Below are 19,067 nucleotides of genomic sequence, written 5' to 3'. Positions count from 1 at the left end.
TGCCTTTCTGAAGTAAGGCTGAGTGTGCTGCCAAGCTGTGGGTAGGAGAGCAAGAATGTGACCCTTCTCTGCATGTTCAGTCTGTGATAGCTATTTTTCTGATTCACCTAGGATCATAGTTGATCATGTAGGTACCCCACGCCATACGCTCTTCAGTGGGTTTTAGGTTTTGGTTTTTTTCAATGCCAAATTTGTGGATATGAATCAGTATCTATTGCCATAGAACTAATTTGGCTTGGTCTGAGAGGAATTGTGTCCATCACTGCCTCAAAAAAAACTGTTTGCAGGTTGAAGCAATCTGAGTGTTGTCTACTTTTATTCCTCGCTCCAGGAATTTGTTTACCAAACCTGGTGTGTTCTGTCAAAATGTTCAACCCACTCTTGAGGAGGAGGAAGCAGCTGCAGGGAACATGAGACTGCTTTTGGAATGCAGAATGATACAAGTCAGTAATGGACTCCTTTTCTGTCCAAGTGAATGCTGCTAACAGCATAATCGGTGTTAGCTGGTATGTTTAGAATAGTTGACACTATTGCAAAGCATTGTATGTTTCCACTGCTGGCTCTCTTTGTGCCATCTCTTTTTAGCCAGAAATAATCGGAATTCAGGTATCTGGAAGCTGATGCATTGTCCTGCATATAAAAAGCCACTTGTTAAGTTGGTAAACGCCTTTCCCTTGAACATGCTTTGAAGAAATAATTAGGGAATTCTAAGGTAAAACTTGCTCTACTGCTTACAGCAGTTGTCATTTCTTAAAGCCAAAGCCTGCACTGCTTGCAAGTGTGTAGGAGGTGCTGGCTATTAATACATCCCTCCTCCAATTACTGTATTTAGTTCATGAAATAATAAACTGTTAGGAACTGGAAGGCATTGCTTTCTGGGGAATGCACACTTTGTATTTCTTTATTTTTAAGCTTTGTAATTCTGAAGGCAATTGATGGGTTTTCAAATGCTACAGCACTGTGTCCTGGAGGCACTGGTGATCATGATCAGTGTGTTTGCTGCTGCTTAGAGCCTTAAAGTAGCAATAAAAATGAAAGCAACACATCATCTGATTTTACTGTTGTGATATTTGAATTGTATGAGTAGGGTCAACACTGTAAAAACTTTCAGGGGGCTGGTACTTTAAAAAAAGAGAAACAGGGTGGACTTGAACAGAGGAATGATACTACTCGAGAAGGCTGCTCTCCCTGCCCTGGCCTTCATTACTGAGCTGTTGTGTTGTCTTGTGTCTGACAGACATCTTGCTAGGATTGAAACCTCTCTGGTATCTTTTTAACACATTTTCTTCTAATCCTATTCTGACATCTGCACAGTCCATTGAAAGTGGTGTCTTATATAAGAACAAAACATCATTAGCTTTGGAAGAGTACCATCTTCTGCTTGTTTTCTGACTTCACCTGACCCTGATTTCTGCTGATCCTTTTTATCCTCTTCTTTTTCTAAAGAGGTTTTCCTGCTGGAAAGGCATGCAACCTTGGAGTTGTATGACTAGCCATTACCTTAAAATAAATGTTAATTGGGTGCAAACTGATCTGTAGCAATACACCATCTCCATTGTCTTGGGGTACTCCAGTGAGAGGAGCACAGCAGCCTAAGAGAGCTCTCGACAGGCAGAGAAAAGTTCCTACTAATACCTTGTCCTTGAAGAATTATATCTAATTCCTCCTCTTAGTTGCTGAAAGAAACCCTATTACTGAAAGATAACTTTGTATGTCTCAACCCCTCAACCCAAGTGTATAATTTAATATTCCTTTTTTTTTTTTCCACTGACTGTGCCATGACTGATGCATTTTTCATATGGTTGCTGATTATGAGACAGAAAACTCCATTGCCTGCATGATTTGATTTACAGTTCTCTTGACCTTGTAAAGTGCATCTGGAGTGCTTCGGTCATGGGAGGTGTTTGTCTTGCTTTTACTTTGTTATTTGGTTGAGCTGCTTCTGTAGAAAGTCTTGGTTGCTGACCTGAGAAACACTCACTCTCCTTAAACACATGCAGTGAACTGGATCTCTTAATACAGTGTGTGTGATTGTACATTAATTTTTGGCAGTGGGTTTTTTTTGACTTCTTTTCAAGAAACATCTTCCTGTGCATCCCAGTTGAGCAGTTAAGTGATGAGATTTATGATGCGAATTTTGGAGAGTTAAGTCTTCTTGTTTTTTCTGGGATTACTTATTTCTCATCTGGATAACTACTCATGGGTTCTATGCCCAGTTGGAGAACTGCATGGAGAATTGTACATAGTTTTATTTTTTTATGTAATGTGTGGTAAGCTTCAGTCTCTTTTGGTATTTGTTTGTACTTGCTGCAGGATGAGACCAATTCCACTTGTTTCATCTCATTTCTCTCTCCCACTAGGCATACTAATAAAGGACAAGTACTTTGTTGGAGTGGACACTTTATTGTGGAGAAACACTGTCCTGTGATTAAAAAGGAAATTGAGGGATGAGTGGAGGGAGGGAGATTAAGTGCCTTAGGAGCTCCAGAAGCTCTTTTGGGAAAGACAGGGTGTTCAGCATGTGTCGAAAACCAACTACGACACTCTCTTAAGGTACTACACATGATAGCCACCTGGTGACAAGGGCATGCTTCCAAGTATGAAATCAAAGGTTGGTATCTAGTTGCTTCATGTACTGTAATGTCATAAGCAAAATTAATCCATAACAGAAGGTGTATTTTTCAGCAGTAAACATGTGGATTAGCAGTATCCTTTTTGTCATGTAAATAGTAAAGCATAAAGTTGATTATATTTACCCTGTACATTGTTACGTGACTGCTTAGTCACTGCAAGTTGCCATTAAGGTCATTTGTGCAATAAAATCAGTGAAGGGATTTTAACGTGGCAAAAGCCTGGCTCTCTCTGTACCGTTTGGAATGAATTGCAACTTTGAGACAAAGGTTTCATAAACATAACACTGCTGTTGGCCTCTATGGGCAAAATAGCAAACCTTCTAGCTGCTGGTACTGCCCTTCCTGCTGATTTGTACCATGGCTGAAGTTACAGACCTCCACATTATTAATCACTTCTTTAAAAAAACAAAACCAAAACCAAACCCTGTGTTGTTGGAGCAGAAGGCAAGAGTTGGGAAATGGTGGTGAAATAGCACAAGTCAACTTGTGTGAAGAAAATCCATGGTGTTGCACTGTCAGGATTTGGTCTTGCCAGCTCCCCAGATGTGCAATAAGGGAGAGAGGAGAGATGGCTTCTTAGTGCCTCTCTGGTCCCTTTAGAGGAGAGGTGGCTTCTTAGTGCCTCTCTGGTCCCTTTTTCAGCATGTGGGATCCTGAGCAGTAGCAAAATAAATCTTCTTATTTCCTTATTTTTCAACAGTATCAAAGTAAGCTTTAGAAGGGAATAGGGAGTGTCACCACTGCGCTTCACATTGCAGGCTAGCCATTGTCCTGCCTCAGGTATATAAATAAAGCACTTTTTCTTCGCACTGACCAGACTTGGGAAGTGTTGGCAGCTGAGGTGGATTTCTTAGTCTTACAGGGCTACATAACCTGTGTTAAAGCAAAAAACACTTCATAGCTGTCATGTCGGTGAATGCTGCAGCAGCTGTGCAGACTGCATGACTGATGTGCATCATGATCACTGCACCAGGCTGTTGGGAAGTGCCTGCAGAAAAGAGGAGCTGTGAGAGTGTCTGCAGGGACTCAATGTCCAGTTAGAAAGTGGGAAGCCTGACGAGGATTTGGCAAGAACCAGCGGCTGCCTTGCATCTGCTCTGTCCTGTCATCCCTCTACATCGCTCAGTTCCTCTGTACGGGCAATGATTTATGATTTTTCCACTTACAGGTTTTGTTAGCTCATAATCTAGCTGCCTGCTGCTTTCCCGGGGAGGAGAAGCAGCTGCTGGCTCTGTGCTGACGTGTTTCCTCTCCAGCAAAAGCGCTAGGGCAGCTTTTCCTCCATGATGCTCGAGTTTGGTAGTTTGCTTTTAACATAATTCCTTCGCTTCCTGCTGAAAGAAGAGGAAAACCCTCTTTATGTTTTCATCCAAAGTCTGGAACTGCAGCAGTGAGAGGATGAAAATACCTAGTAACATTGCTGGATGAAAAAGACTCAATAAAGCCTTTTAATGTCCTTGGATAGTCAACTTCTTGGGGGGGGTGGGGGGTGGGGTGGGTGGGGAAGAGATCTACTTTGATATGTGGATTGAGGTTTTTCCTTCATAGAAACTCTGCCTTTCTATGCTTTTATTTTATTTGACTCTGGGATGAATACTCCTGTCTTACATGATGTCTGAGCAAGGGAAGGAGATGAAAGTCATGCCTGCCAAGCATCTGTTCCTGTGAAGGCTGGTGGTGCTGTGTTGGTGGTGTTTTGGCAGCTCTCTCCAGCACCCTGTCAATCAAAAGCCATCCCCACAGCAGCAGTAGCAGCATCCTATGGAATCATGCTGCTGGAGCCCTCCCAATGGCTCACCTCTTGCCCCCGGGGGCTCCCTCACCATTGTTACAGTGCCCTGTATACATACAGCCAAAAATCTTGGTAGGGAGTTTTATTAAATGGTTGTTCTTTTTTATATTGTCTGGCATGGATTTCTCTGACTCTATAACTAGGACAGCCGAGTTTCGCTGCTGTGAGGCAACTGTTCTTGAATTCATCATGAGCATGTTAATGTTTGAAGAATCTCAGATGATTCTGAGATTTCAGTTAAAAGAAGTGTTAAAATGATGCTTAGAAAAACAGTATTGGTTTGACTAAAGGGTTTCAGTATTTTATTTTTCAATTTGAGCGATACATTTCCAAGAAGAAATGTTTTCAGTATTTTAGCTTGGTAGGAACTTCAGATTTATCAAGACTTTAAATAATTTAGGTGTTAATCATCCTAAGAATTTCTTTGTGGTATGGATAAAATACTGTGGTTTTCTAACTTGTTAATAAGCAAGTTCAAACTTGGTGAAGCCCTGAAATAAAACTTTTACTTTATCTGTTGCTTTTTTTTATAAACTAATTGTATTAATTAAGGCTGTATTTATTGGTTAATTCTGTTACAGTTTTTATTAATTGGGTGAGAAGGGGTGATCGATTACAGAAGCTGCTATATAGTATATGTCTGGATATCTAGAACTGTAGATGTCCCTCAGTTTTATTTTACCTGCTTAGGACCTTTAGCATGTAAATGAGAAGCAGCTGTAGGGGAAAGCTGAACTTGTGGACTTCAAGCAGTTCCAGGAGAATTTACCAAACCAACAGCCCGAGTATTTTTGAAGTATGAATCTGTTTTATTGAAGCCTGTTAACAAGAGTGGGAGTGGAATTTGGCAAAATGTTTTAAGTCATTCATCTTTTAATTTTTCTGATGAATGCTGTAGCTGCAAGTTAGTTAGCAGCAGGCTTAGATGTTTTGAGGTTGGTGTAGAAAATAACCCCATTCTGGAGTGTGGTGCCAGGTTATGTACTGTTCTCTGACATGTCCGGCTTCAGTCTGCCCAGCTTCTGACTTACCTGCTTATAAAGTATGTGGGTGTACTGGAATTTGAACACACGAGTTTTCTGCAAGAGGTTTTCTCGATCTTAAATGGAGAATCAAGAGTAAAGCATCTGTTGCTGAGCCTCTCCCATCTTCTGTAGAAGAGTGAGTCTGTGAAAGGAGTGTGATAAGGAGCTATCACTTCCACATCTCATTCTCTCTTTCCTGCTTGGCAGTTCTTACGAATCCTGGAGGATGCTGGGCTGCAAGATTCAAGTTTGACTGGTGGTTTGGGTTTTCTTTTTGAGGCTATTTCCTTTCTACCCATATCCATCCTTAAGATCTTTATTTCTTTTAAGCCATTATGACTTCTCTAGCTGGTATTTTAAAATTTGCCTTGGGCTTTGACCTGCCTAGATCCTGTGCCTTTCAAAATGGAGAATACATGTAATAGTTTAAGGTCCTTTATGATTTCAAGGCTTTATAGCTGCATCACACCTGAGAGGCAGGTTGCACAGCAGTGCAATCAAGCATACTGTGTCAGTTTATATGCTGCCACTCTGAATTTACAGCCTTCAGCCATCACTGTTGTGCTGTTGTTGGTGTGTTCTGGAGTAAAAGCATTGCATTCACTTTTGTAAATTTTCAGCTATCATCCAGCACCTGCTGTGGTGACAGCAATGCTTCACAATCTTATTTGCAGTAGCTGGTGTCACTTGTAGTGTAGATACATCCTGGGCTGTCGTATAGATCACTGGATTGGTTTTGCTCAGGCTTATGCAGGAGTTTCTTGAAAGGGCTGACATGGTTTAAGCCCAGCTTATGCTCTCCCTGGGCCAGTACTTACGGGAGTGCATTATAAAGCCTAACCATCACTCCAGCAGTTTAGACTGCACTGCATTTAAAGCTAAATATAGAAGAAGGCATATCCTGTGTTCCTAGTAATTAACTATTCAAGAGTCTTTTCTATTGCACTGAACCCTTCACCATTAAATCTGCCACAAGTGGCGAGTCTTTCTTTAACTGCTTTTTAAAAGAAAATTTCATTCCCAGCTGTCTAAAAGGACATAATTTATATTCACAGGGAGTAGTTTTAAAATCCAGTAGTCAAGCTTCAGGTGCGAGCAGCTCTTCTCACAGTTTAAAAGGACACTGCTTCAAAGGAAAAGAGAAGTGTGCTAGAAATTTAGCATATGCATTTATATCTTTGACAGCAGCTGGAAAACTGTACCAGTATGGCTTGGTTGAAGGTCAGGTATCAATCAACTTATAAAGCATCTCCTGTTCCTCTACCACAGAGACGGCTAAGTAGGGGAAAAAGGCTTTCAAGCTCTGCTGTGAAGGCAGGTTTGGATCCTACAGCACTTTAAGGAATCCTGTAATATGACTGATTTGACATTTTAAACTCTTTGCAGATGTGCAAATAGTTTTTCCAGTGTTGCAGTCATTCCAAAATGCTCCTCAGTCTGTTAAAATTGTAGCTTTAAATCTTGGTGATGAATGGGAGCCTCTCTCTTTAACTGCTTATTGATCTCTGGTTTTATGACTTGTAGGAAGCAAAACCAGTCTTCACTCTGAACTTTACTGGCTATTTCAGGTGCATGTGGGCAGTTTTTGACTGTGGATAAATGGTAGACATAGACTAGGAAGCAGTGGTTTGCCAAGTGAAATGTTTGAAATGCTGCAGAAGTGGCCAGCTAGTGATGCTGTGACTGGAAGAGGTAGTCTGGTGAAAGGGAACGTATTGCATAGCTGGAGAATTATTAACAGAGTTGTTAAATGAACTGTCAGGGCTAGAGGGAGTATACTTGGATAGCAATGTGTGATTAATCGCATCTTTCTAGCCATGGAGCTTGAGTTTCTTTTCATTCATGGTAGGAAGAAGTGTTGGTAAATGTGTGTACTTTTAAACTAGATCTGCAGAGTCCACACTGCCGAAATAGAAATAATACAAGTTTTTGTAAAACTAAAGTTATTAGAAGAGCATGCCCGAAGGACAACGGTTCTTGCCCAGTAAAGCTTAATTCTGGATGAGCAAATCATACATTGCAGTGACCTAATGACGTGTGGAATAGGTGGCTTATAAGTCTCAGTGCTGGCAATTGCCGTTGGCAGGACAGGGGATGACCCGTGATGATTACCATATGCTGCAAAGCATCCTTGCATTCACTGCTGTTTGCATGCAGCTGTCAGTGTAGCTGCTCATTGTGCAATCTGCGTCTCATGTGATTAAATGAATTATATCCAAAGCTGAAAAATAGTTTTGTTTTCTTTATATAAAATGGCATTAATATATGATTACTTCCCAATTTTTTTAAACATTGAATATTGAGATTTGCTGTGAAGTTTTGAAGTATTATAAACCAAATATTTTTTACTGTTGTTGTATGATATGCTCTGTAGGTCCTTAACTGTGTATTTATACACTGAGTTGAGGGGAGGTATTTGGTTATCTTTTCTCATTTTTACAATGTTTCTATGAACTATAAGTTACTAAAATATAGTGATGCTTGGCAGAAACATTTGAGCACTATTTGATGGTTAAAACATTGTATTTGTGGTTAGACCACAGTCATGTCTTTAGCAGGATGGAATGTAGCCCTGGGAATCCATCTGTCTGGTGAACATCACCATGTGCCCTGCTGAGCCATCCCAGGATGGTTCCCAGTCCTGGTGGCTTTTGTGCCCCCGAGCATCCCCATGAGCTGTATGGGCAATGCTGCTGAACTCTTGCCCCAGCAGTAAGGGCAGAAGCTCTGTCACCTTCCTGCTTGGGTTTGAACCTTCAGGGTTTTTTTTATAGGGATGCGAAGAAAAAGGCTTTGAGAGAAGCATCTTGTCAGTTATTCTTGGGTTATACTGCTCTTCATCTTTTAGATAATGCTTATATTCTTTGAGTATACATTAAGAACTTTATATCCCTTTTGCATGTCAGGATTTTGCTACACTGAATGTTTATTTTGCCTTGTCTGTAAATGCCATAGTAAAAGCTTTTTCTTTCCTTTTTTTTTTCCTCCAGAAATTTTATGAATAAGAATCAGAAGCCGGTGCTAACAGGCCAGCGGTTCAAAACTAGGAAGAGGGGTAGGTTATTGTTACATTGTTTTATTTCATTTTCCTCTTTGTTAAAATTATTAGAAACAGGGCAGGTGGAATAACTGAAAGTTCAATAGGATTAACGTTTTCCTCTTCTTCAGCCATGCTAAGAGTGCAGATGATGTTTTTAACTAAGCTCTATGAATTCTAGTATTTTTGCTATATATTTTAGGAGTTCCTGTAAAATTTGTATTCATTAAGTCTTCTCTAAACCTCAGTTAAAAAATTAGATTCTAATATTCGCATACAAGGAAGAAAACTTACTAGATGTTTTTCAAATGTTTCTTAAAATGTCATTTTTAACTAAGAAAGCAAAATAGGAACTTTTATTTAAAGGTTATGAAAGGAAAATTGTCCGACTTTTTTGCCAAATCAGCACAATCTCTCTAAATGAACCTTTCGCATCTAAAAATGAATTCTCCCACCTTCCTTCCCCAAGAGATTGGCCCTGCTTTCTGTAACAATAGAGATTAGAAAGCTCCTGTTTCACAAATACTGGATTTACTGTTAGGGTAGTTTGGTTTCTTGTTGTTAAAGCAGTTATCATTGCATAAGTCTCATTTTTCTCATTGTGATACCAGTTTTCTGTAAAAATGACCATAACTCTCTTTATGTACAATATTGGATCAATTTTTAAAGAAAACGAAGAGGTACTAATTATACTGATCATCCAGGTATTTTGTACAGTGAGTGTCATCTTAACCTGCTTGCTCACACTGTACTTGGAGTTCATTTGTCTGAGGTTAATGCCCAGCACTTTGAGGCAGAGAGTAAAAACAGATGTAATAAATTTTTTTGGGGGAGGGAAAAGTCCATGAAAAGAGGCTTAGATTTTTTTGCTGTTGCAGTAGCACACAAAGGTGGGGTTCCTGTCTGTCATGTAACAGACTTTTTTCCATCTTGACTTTCCTGTTTCTGATCAAATCTAACACTTAGCCTTAACATCTTTTGACAAAAAATGTGAATAACAACATTCTCTTAGTGTGAATGAGAGAAACAAGAGGAGTTCTCAGAAAATGACAAATTCTGACATAAGTCTGAAGAGCTGAGTGAGTGTCTTAAGGTCTAGAATGATCACAAAGCTTGGATGAAAACTGCAGAAACAGTTTGATTTCAGCGATGTTAAAAAGCAGTGCCAGCTTTCTCTTGTCTTTCCTCCTTTGCACACATCTTCAGTTCAACTGGTGCGGCCTCTCAAATGGAAAATGTCCTTACTGTGATGCACATAAAATGTTTGTAGGTATAACTAATTGAAAAAATAAGTCTATATTGTTTATGGCTAAATGTCATGATGCTCCAGTAATAGTGGGATTAATGTTCTATCGGCATGGTCCAGAACATCATGAAGTAGGAGCTGTACACGGCATTAACTAGCGAAGCACAGATGTAGCTAGAGGAGTGGAATTAACAATCCCTGTAGAAATACCTCAGTTAGATCAACTATTAAAAGCAGTCAGATATGGATACTGCTGGATTGATCCAGTCTATCAATCACTAAGTCAGTTATGGTACATATGTTATTTGATATAATTGTCTTAGGAAATGTTGTCTCTCATAACAGCTTTCTCTTCAGTCCAGAATTTGCACTGTGTTTGGTACAATGGGTCCTAATACAGATTTAGTCTTTGACTTCTATTAAATGCAAGTAATAATTGGTATAAATAGATTTTACTTGTAATTCTGTCTCTCTCTTGAATTTCTGTTACAGTGATTGGAAGTGACACTAGCTAACTCATTAACTACATAAAAGAAGGAAAAGACTGGTGGGAGGTCTGGAAGATTAAGTGGAGTGTTTGTTTGTTTTTTTTTTGGGGGGGGGGGGAAGGTTTGAAAGACTGCTTAAATGGGATTGGAATATTAAATGGCTTTACTATATAAATTTTAGCATGCAGACACTTCCTCATGTTCCTGAAGCATAATACCTCTTCTTCAAATATGATGGGATACTGGTTTCCTTAACATTTGAGGATCCTGCTTAGAAAATTGTAGATACCTGTTTTCTTTCTAGAGGGAGGGGGCTTGAGGAAAAGAAATGTCTTTCTAGCATATTTATTCCCTTCTGTTTGTATATACTTTCTGTATCTTTGAAGTGTCAAGGCTGTTATATCTTGGACTTTATTAGGGGGTTTTTATGCTGACTTTCAGTAGATCAGGGAGTCGTGAAATTTCCCTCAGGCAGGACACAGTGCAGTGGCTGTGGTTTGACCACGGCATTTCAGTCAGAGGCTATTCTGTTGTGTGTAACAGGCAGAAGGTGTGTGACTTGTGTCCCATGATAACTTCTGCTCTGCAGCTCCCAGGAGCACTGCCTTTGGAGGAGACAGTGAGGTGTGACATGGCAGTCAGGCATCTAACAGATGTCCATATGGACTGTTAGCACTGGTCAGCTACCTACAGTTAATCTCTGAATGTGAACAATTTCTGAGCTTTCAGAGAGCTAAAAACAAAGAAGATTTTTTTTTCTTTAAAGTTTGAAACTGTGCTTAATGTCTGAAATATTTTTGAGATAGGACTATGAAATCCATGGGCAGGGGGGTTGGAAGCAGATGATCTTCCAACCCAGGGTCCCTACCAACCCAAACCATTCTGTGATTCTAGGGAGCTTGTAAATCCCGCTCCTTCCAGTTCTATTGTTTGACCTAGTAAGAGGTGTAAAACCTCAAACAATAGAACATAGTGACAGCCATTAAAATCACTTTAAAAAGACTTGAAGGAAAGGAAGTTATGTTGTAAAGGGAAGAACTTTCCAAGGGAAAGGAGGCATCTCACAGTTCCATATGAGGTTTGTGGCAATCTGGGCAGCTAAGCAGTTCTTAGTAAAATCTCTGTACCTGTTGAATACTGCTTCTTTTTGGTGAGGGTTGAAGTAAATGGCATCTGGCCAGTATTTGTGCTTATGGTGTAGTTATGTGAGGAGTGGGTTGTATCGAACCACATGCATGCAAACTGATGGCTGTGTGTGTTCTGAAATGGAAGAGGAAGAAATAGGAGTAGTGAAAATGCCAGTAGGTAGTAAAGAAAATTTCTATATATCCAGACAGTTGACAAATCCCTAGGCCAAAAAGCTTTCTGAAGCATTAACAGTGTGTATTGTTTAAAGTAAGTTGGCAGGCATTACCTGTGACCCAAGTTTGTTCCCATGGTACAGATAACATAGGGTTAATATCTGTTAAAAAATAGGACAAAAAGGTAAATGGCAGCATAAGAAGAAGCTAAGCAAAACAATGCATATTACTTTCAGGGAGAAAATCATCTAGTAAAAAGTCAATACCTTTGTGTTAACATGAAGTCAGAAGAGGGGCCAAACTGCATCTCATTTTTCTTCTACAGAAATGCACTTGTGGGCCTCCTATTGAGAGGCTAAGTTTTAAGAATAGGGGTATAAATGTGATTTTCATAGAGCAGAGGACAGGAAATGTTCTGGGAATGTGATGAAAATGAGAAGCTCCGTATAGCCGTGCTGCATTGGATATTGTATGCATCACATCTGCAAGCTACACCTGCCTCTGCTAGCCCGTGATTGAAATTGTGCTTGTTTAGTAATTGCGTACTTGACAGCTCAACGCACTGTCACCCCTTCTTGATGATGGCTTCTTAATCACCCTGTTGTACTACATCAGCATATTTCCTCTTCAGTACATGAGCTTGGTAGGAAAATGTTTCAATAAACTTATAAATAATTTTTCATGCGATGAGTTCACCTCCTCTTCCTGTGTGAATTTTTAGATTGTGATAGACAAGAAAATAGTAGGGTACTCCAGAGGGGAGGAGGACTTCTAGGGCAGGAGAAGAATCGATTTAAAATAGCTAAGAAATAGCACTGATCACTGTTTACCCAGGATACCAAGCATATAGCACCTTCCAGTTTAGATGCAAACATCTTAAATTTTTATTAAAAATAGATTTGAAAAAGAAAAATAGGATTTTTTTTTTAACTCCTCTGTTAAGACAGAACTCTGTCTTCTTACTGGTTAATGACTTTTTTTTTTTTTTTAACCTTAAAATACTTATTTGGTAACTCGAAAGAGAATCATTGTGCTTAGAGACTTGTTTATGGGTGGAGCTGGGTTTCTTGCACACAGACAAAACTGCCTGAAGTACACGTACTGAAGTACTAAATTAAAAAGCTGGCTTGTTTGTGGGTTGGTTGCTTTGTTGCTTGTTTAGGGTTGTTTTAGTACTTCAAGTTGGAAGAGAGCTCCAACAGTGTATTTAGAAACCAGTCTGATAGCTCATACAGGATTGTAGTAGTATGCTTCTCTGTAGGTGTTTTCCCAGATCAAAGGCATGTTCTTCAGTTTCCCCACTTGATCTCGTCTCGTTTGTCCGCCATGGGCATGCCCTGCAGATATGAGAGTTTCTCAAACAGCAGACTCCAGATCTTCATCACAGCCCAAAGTCAAGGTAACACAGCTGAGAGCCCCAAGGTCTGGGGTGAAGTAAAAGCCTGGGAAGAAGTCATTTGCAGTCCAGAGAAAGAGCATATCGAGTTCATTGAATGATGAGAGCTAGGTTGAAAGAAACTAGGTTGACGCTGTGGTTGCATGCATCAGTTTAGGACTATCTGGGCTTGGGAACAGGTGGTTTCATGAGCATGAGTATCCGTGTAGTTGAGTAATCCTCAGCTTTGGTATGAGGAGGTCAGATTTGTGGCATGGGGGAGCAATCCACATGGAGATGGGTAATAAGAGTCAACAAGCCACTAAAAGCTAGGTGTAGCAGGGGATTACTGGAAAATAAGATGATGCTTCATATTTCCAGTGCTTCTGAGCTCTTGACAGACAGTTGTGGAGCTGCTGTTGGCTGTATGCTGCCGGACTCCTTGGAAGGATGGGTTGACTAGTCCCCTCAGCTTCCCAGCAGCCTGGGACACTGAGTGGAAGGGAGTGCTTTGTGCCACCTTCCAGATAGGATTATGACAGGTGAGGGGGATGTGTTGGAAGAGAGGGAGAATATGCAAGTGATGTCTGGAAGATGCTAGAATTGAGTGCACCCCAGGTGCATGCAAGAGACCAAGAAGAGAGAGAAACTTTTTTATGTTAGAAATACTAAAGCAAATAAAAGTAGGCACTGTGTCTAAGTTAGTTACTTAATTGCCATGAGACTATTGTGGCAGTAAGAAACAGATTGGGGGAAGAAAGGCTATCAGAAACCAAGGTCTTTTGGTTAATGACAGGGATAAAAAGCTGCAGTATGAGTTGCAGGGAAAGGAAACCTGCCGCAAGAGCATGTGTAAAGCCTAGAACCTCTTTTCCCAAAATGTCTGTGAGAGTTACAGCTGGTGTATTTCAGGCTGCAGTAACGTGTTTAGGAAGGAATTTTACTGATCCTCATTCATCTTAGTAACTAAACCTCTGGATTTATCTTCTGGATATATGTGCAAGTTTTTTAAGAACTCGTATCAACATTTGTGTCAGCAGGTGATAACAAGTTTTGGGTTTGTTGAATGGCACAGAACACATTGCAATTTTGTTTCTGAAGTTATTTGGACAGTAAGAAGCATTTCATGTGTGCCTTTATATAAAGGTGGGACTTGTTTTGTTAAGAAGCTTCAAGTGTCTGTAGTAATCTGTTAGCAGCCTCCAAAAAAAAGCAGCAGGAGGTATGGATAAATCTACCTCGCTTTATCTGGAGGTTGTCGTTACATCTGTTGTGGCTAATAGCCTCAAAGTCCTTTACAACCCTAACTATTCTATGATTTAGACATAGGGATGCTCTCTGGGGGTCAGACTGTACTCTAATTGAGGCTCAACAAGAGATAGCTGTAGAAAATGCAATGTGAGCTGTGCATGTCTGTGTTCCTAGTACTGCTCAGGGCTGGAAATATGAAAGATAAATTCTTGGTTACTCTGTGTTGCCTGGTGTTAAGTGTTTACACCAACCCTTTTTATTAATACCTTTTTGAAGGTATTTTAGATATGTGACAGTAATTATTTAAAGAAAAATATCAAGAAATGAAAAATGGAGTATCCCTATAGTCAGATTATGTACACATAACAGACATTTCCTTTAATCTGCTGCAGACTTAGCAAAGCATAACGATACACACATTCAGTATCTTCAACAAGAAAAGGAAGAGTATGAAATTTGAAAACCATTTCAATAGTTGCATTTCTTCTGCTTTATTTGTTTATTTATTTCTGTATGTATGTGTATTGGTGTTGGGGGAATGAGGAGGAGAGGGAAATGAAGGTAAACACTGAAGAATTTCCAGAGGCAATAAAAGCCAAACAGCCAAACTTTTGGTGTGTTGACCAGAGTGGGAAGAATATGTTTGGCTATTATGGTCATTTCAATTGCTGGCTGACAAGGGATTTTAGCAGAAAGATTAAATGATGACTCTCTGTCCTTTTCCTTTATTTCTGTTCCAGATGAAAAGGAGAAGTTTGAACCCACAGTCTTCAGGGATACGATTGTCCAAGGCCTCAATGAAGCTGGGAATGACCTGGAGGCTATAGCCAAGTTTCTGGATGCAACAGGCTCACGACTTGATTACCGCCGCTATGCTGACACACTCTTTGATATTTTGGTAGCTGGCAGCATGCTAGGTAACCTGCAGTGTACTTGATACAGAATTTTGATGATCAGGCCTGCTTCTTTTAATCTGCTGTCTTCCTTTACAAAGTGTATATTATAAACTGTATTACAGTTTCACTTATCTAGAAACCTCTTCATCTTGTATCATAGCATTGTTTGTAGTGCAGGAATACCTAGGGACTTGATGGTGTGAGGCATTCTCCAAATATCACAGAAATGGATACTGCTGCAAAGCCTTTGGCCTGAGCTGAGAGGACTTCATTAGCATAATATAGCACTCCAGGTTATTAGCTGTTGCAAAGCTTTCTTTGTAGACGTTGCAGCAAAGGACAGCTAAGAGAAGAAGTGAAGGATCACCAGGAGTGCTTTGTGGATGTTCGTGGGGCATTTCTCCCAGGTATTGGTAGCAGCTTGGCAAAAACATCCTGTTCACCTTCCTCTGTATTTTGAATAGGTTGGCTCTTTTTACTGCTCAGGTTGGTTTGATTCCTGCTTCCTGCTCTTTGGTTAGAAGAAAAGATGTTTTTGTAAGACACTTATGGTAATACAGGAAGCAAAGGACAGTGGAAATATCCAGGAAAAAACCTCTCAACAAAATAAGCCAGGAGAAAACTTCTGAAGACATGTTTTCAATATTTACATGCACCTGGTAAGCATTAGAGGGGTTAGGAGGATGTTCCAAGTCCTCAAATTAGTAACAGACTGCTAATAGTTTTCTCTTTGGAAAGGATTTACATTACTGTGGTGTTTAAAGTAGTAGTTAAAAAACAAGCAAGGGTTATGCTCTAACCCATTCTTATTTGGTCACATTCAGGGCTCTCAAAACTAGCTGCGGTTCCTTAGTGTGAACTGAATCTCTGTCCTGTGAGGTTTGTGTGATCTAAGGTGCAGCATATTAGCCAGCCTGTCCATTCTGTCAGGTGCCACCATGGCCTTGCAAAAGCCTGTCTGTTCCACCATTTCCCCTGCTATCTCTTACAGATCATTCTCTAAAGTGAGAAATTGTTCCTTGTCTTCTTCTTTTCTTTTCTTTTTTTTTTTTTTTTTTTTCCTTTTACCTGTTTTAGCTCCTGGAGGCACACGCATAGATGACAATGACAAGACCAAGATGACCAACCACTGTGTATTTTTTGCAGATGAAGATCATGATGCCATCCGAAATTATGCTCAGGTCAGTAAAGGCGTTTGATTACTGATTCCCGTTTCTGTATCAAAGGGGTTACAGTGGAACATCTGCAGACTGTCTAGGCTGCAGTAAGCTAGTTACAGGAGAACTGAAGATCCAGTTAACCAGTAATCTGCCTTAACCTATACATTTTGGTTAAGAAAATAGAATGTCTAAAATAATCTGATCTTAGCTAGCAGTGCTTTATTTTACAAAAAGCAGTCTTACTTAGTCTGCTGCTGATTCAGCATAGTTTTAGACACCATCCTTATTATTTTTTTGCATTATTATACATATTATATATAATTTATATATTATATATATAATATAAATTATATCTTTTGCATTTTCACCATCCTTATTATTTTTGTGTATGCAGTCTGAAAGCTTTGTACGAATGTATTTTTAGAAACAAATTAATTGTGATAAAAATACAGTGTATATCAGAAATAGTGTGGCTAACAGGACTAGGGCAGCGAATGTCCTCCTGTACTTGGCACTGGTGAGGCTGCACCTCAGATGTTGTGTTTGGTTCTGGGCTCTTCACTGTGAGAAAGACATTGAGATGCTGGTGCATGTCCAAAGAAGAGCAATGAAACTGGTGAAAGAGCCTAAAGCACAAGTCGTATGAAGAACAGCTGAGGGAACTGAGGTTGTTCAGTCTTGAATAAAGGAGGCTCAGGGAAGACCTTACTGCTCTCTGCAACTACCTGAAAGGAAGTTGTAGTGAAGTGGGGGTTGGTTTCTTCTCCCAAGTAACAAGTGATAGGACAAGAGGTAATGGCCTCAAGTTGTGCCAGGGGAGGTTTAGATTGGATATTAGGAAAAATTTCTTCACTGGAAGTATTACCAAGCACTGGAACAGCCCAGGGAAGTGATTAAAAGACCTGTACATGTGGCACTAAGGGACAAGGTTTAGTGGTGGACTTCACAGTGTTTGGTTAATGATTGGACTTGATGATCTTGAAGGTCTTTTCCAACCTAAATGATTCTATTGAGTATATGAATGACAGAAAGTACAAAGCTGATGCCTTCAACCTTTAGTCGTATAGCTATTTAGGAATTGGGCATATATTCCAAGAGCTTTAATTTCTCCTATGGATGTGATATATAATTTCTTTTTGCAAGAGTAAGGCTTGCACAAATAGGTGTATGTGCAATTAACACAAAAACAACAGTGAAGCCTAAAACATTATTGAAGAGAAGCTAATGTTGTGTAATTCCTTAATGGAAGATAATAATTACATGAGAAAATGTAGTAAGAATTCTCTTGAAAGTTCAAAGTCACCATGCAGTTTGAATGCAAGTAGAATTGCATAAAAATGCAATCCCATTGAAACTCCTTTGTGTCAAAAGTAATTTGTTACATATTTATCTTTTTAAATAATTATTGGGATGCTGGAGAAAGTAAGTGAAAACATAAAAGCCACTGGCCCTCCTAAGGTGTTGAGCATGGTAAGCTGCTGAAAAGGTGTGTGACTGATTTGAAGGACAATGCATATTTGCTAAATAGTAGAAAGCTCCTTTAAAAATACATCTTTGATAATCTGAAGAAATGAAATATACTTATTTCTAGAAAGGGAGTCAGTATTCTTGTTTATCAGCTTTATCATCTCTTAAAGCCAGGGTATTCTACTTCAGAAAAATCTTTGTTATTGGTAAAAGCATTGATTGTATCTTCTTAAATTTTAATGTTTTAATAGTTTGATAATAAAAATTGGTAGTACCAGTCTTCCAAGGAGAGAGTGAACTTTAAAGTAAAAGGTTTCATGTTGGAAAATGGGAAGGAAGGCTTCAGGATTTGGAGCAGTGGAATTTTCAATGTGTTCTCTGCATTTCAAACCAAAAGCCACCAAAATAAGTCAACGTGTTGTAGTTAATGCCTGAAGAGATGTATCCTTTTATACACCTTGCCTTTTTTTTCATGCATAATGGGAAATAGAGCTCTTACTGAATTATCAAAAAGTGGAGTTAGGCTAAAAGATTATTTAGAGCTTCCTTAACTTCTAGGTAATTTATTTCTCTGGCTCCAAAGTGAATTATTAGTGTGGCTATTTTGGGGGGTTTTAGTCATGGCAATAATTCAGACAGTGAAAGGTCTTCAAGAAAAAAGACTAAACCAGATGTTGATATCTTAGCAGATTATTTCCTTATGAAATATATTTCTATCATTTACAGGGACTTAGAAAAATTACGAGATTTTTGTTTGGAAATATGAACAAGATGCTAGTTTGCGTTTTCATCTTACACCTTTTTTATAAGAATTCTGTGTGTCTCTGCTCTCAGCATGGCCACAACTTGATTTTCACTTGTTCTGAGCCAAAATATTACGATTTAGGATATCTGGATGTATTTCCTGTTCTGTGAAAATTTTCTAAACTTAATTTCTCCCACCACTACCATCCAGCCTGACAATAATGTGATTTGTTTCCCATCTAAACCTTCTCACCTGTGACAGTAAATCATGTATTTTGTGCTCTCAGTACAGGAGTGAGAACAATGATTCATTTATTTAATATTTTATCTCTCCATTCTATCTGAATGCACCCTGCACCTATGCTGCTTGTGCTTTCATAATCTGTGGTGATATGATGGGAAACAGGTGGTGAAAACTGGAGAGCAAGTGTTTACAACAACATACTTGTAAAAGCTTTGTCAAATTTTCTCCGTCTTTCCGTGGCAGCAGTGTGTTTTGTTGTAAGCATTCGTGTTAGTGGGTTTGACAAAGATCCTGCATCTACTGAGGGTGGCCAGCAGTGCTACTCACTTCATTGGCTTACACCTGACAACTTCCCCAGTGGGCTGTGTTACATGGGGAAGGGTGCAGAGTTAACCTCCTGCTCCTTTC

The 19,067-nt window shown here is 39.5% G+C and overlaps 1 protein-coding gene across 3 annotated transcripts in view; it reads left to right on the top strand.

The window, feature by feature from the left end:
- The window catches only part of BZW2 (basic leucine zipper and W2 domains 2), a 58,180-nt gene that overhangs the window by 12,459 nt on the left and 26,654 nt on the right, over window positions 1-19,067 (top strand). For 2 of the 3 annotated variants that reach the window (XM_061469219.1, XM_061469221.1), the window contains exons 2-4: window positions 8,441-8,505; window positions 14,889-15,065; window positions 16,122-16,225. In XM_061469219.1, coding sequence (XP_061325203.1) covers window positions 8,448-8,505; window positions 14,889-15,065; window positions 16,122-16,225 — 339 coding nt within the window. In that variant the 5' untranslated portion in view covers window positions 8,441-8,447. The remainder of the gene's footprint in view (window positions 1-8,440; window positions 8,506-14,888; window positions 15,066-16,121; window positions 16,226-19,067) is intronic. The other variant, XM_061469220.1, reaches the window with a different exon arrangement.

This window comes from Pezoporus flaviventris, unplaced genomic scaffold, assembly GCF_033815535.1.
Source record: "Pezoporus flaviventris isolate CSIRO_AGI_PZ_B2104156 unplaced genomic scaffold, CSIRO_AGI_Pfla_v1 ptg000055l, whole genome shotgun sequence".
NCBI classification, from domain to species: Eukaryota; Metazoa; Chordata; class Aves; order Psittaciformes; family Psittacidae; genus Pezoporus; species Pezoporus flaviventris.
This window is presented reverse-complemented; position numbering and strand designations above follow the sequence as displayed.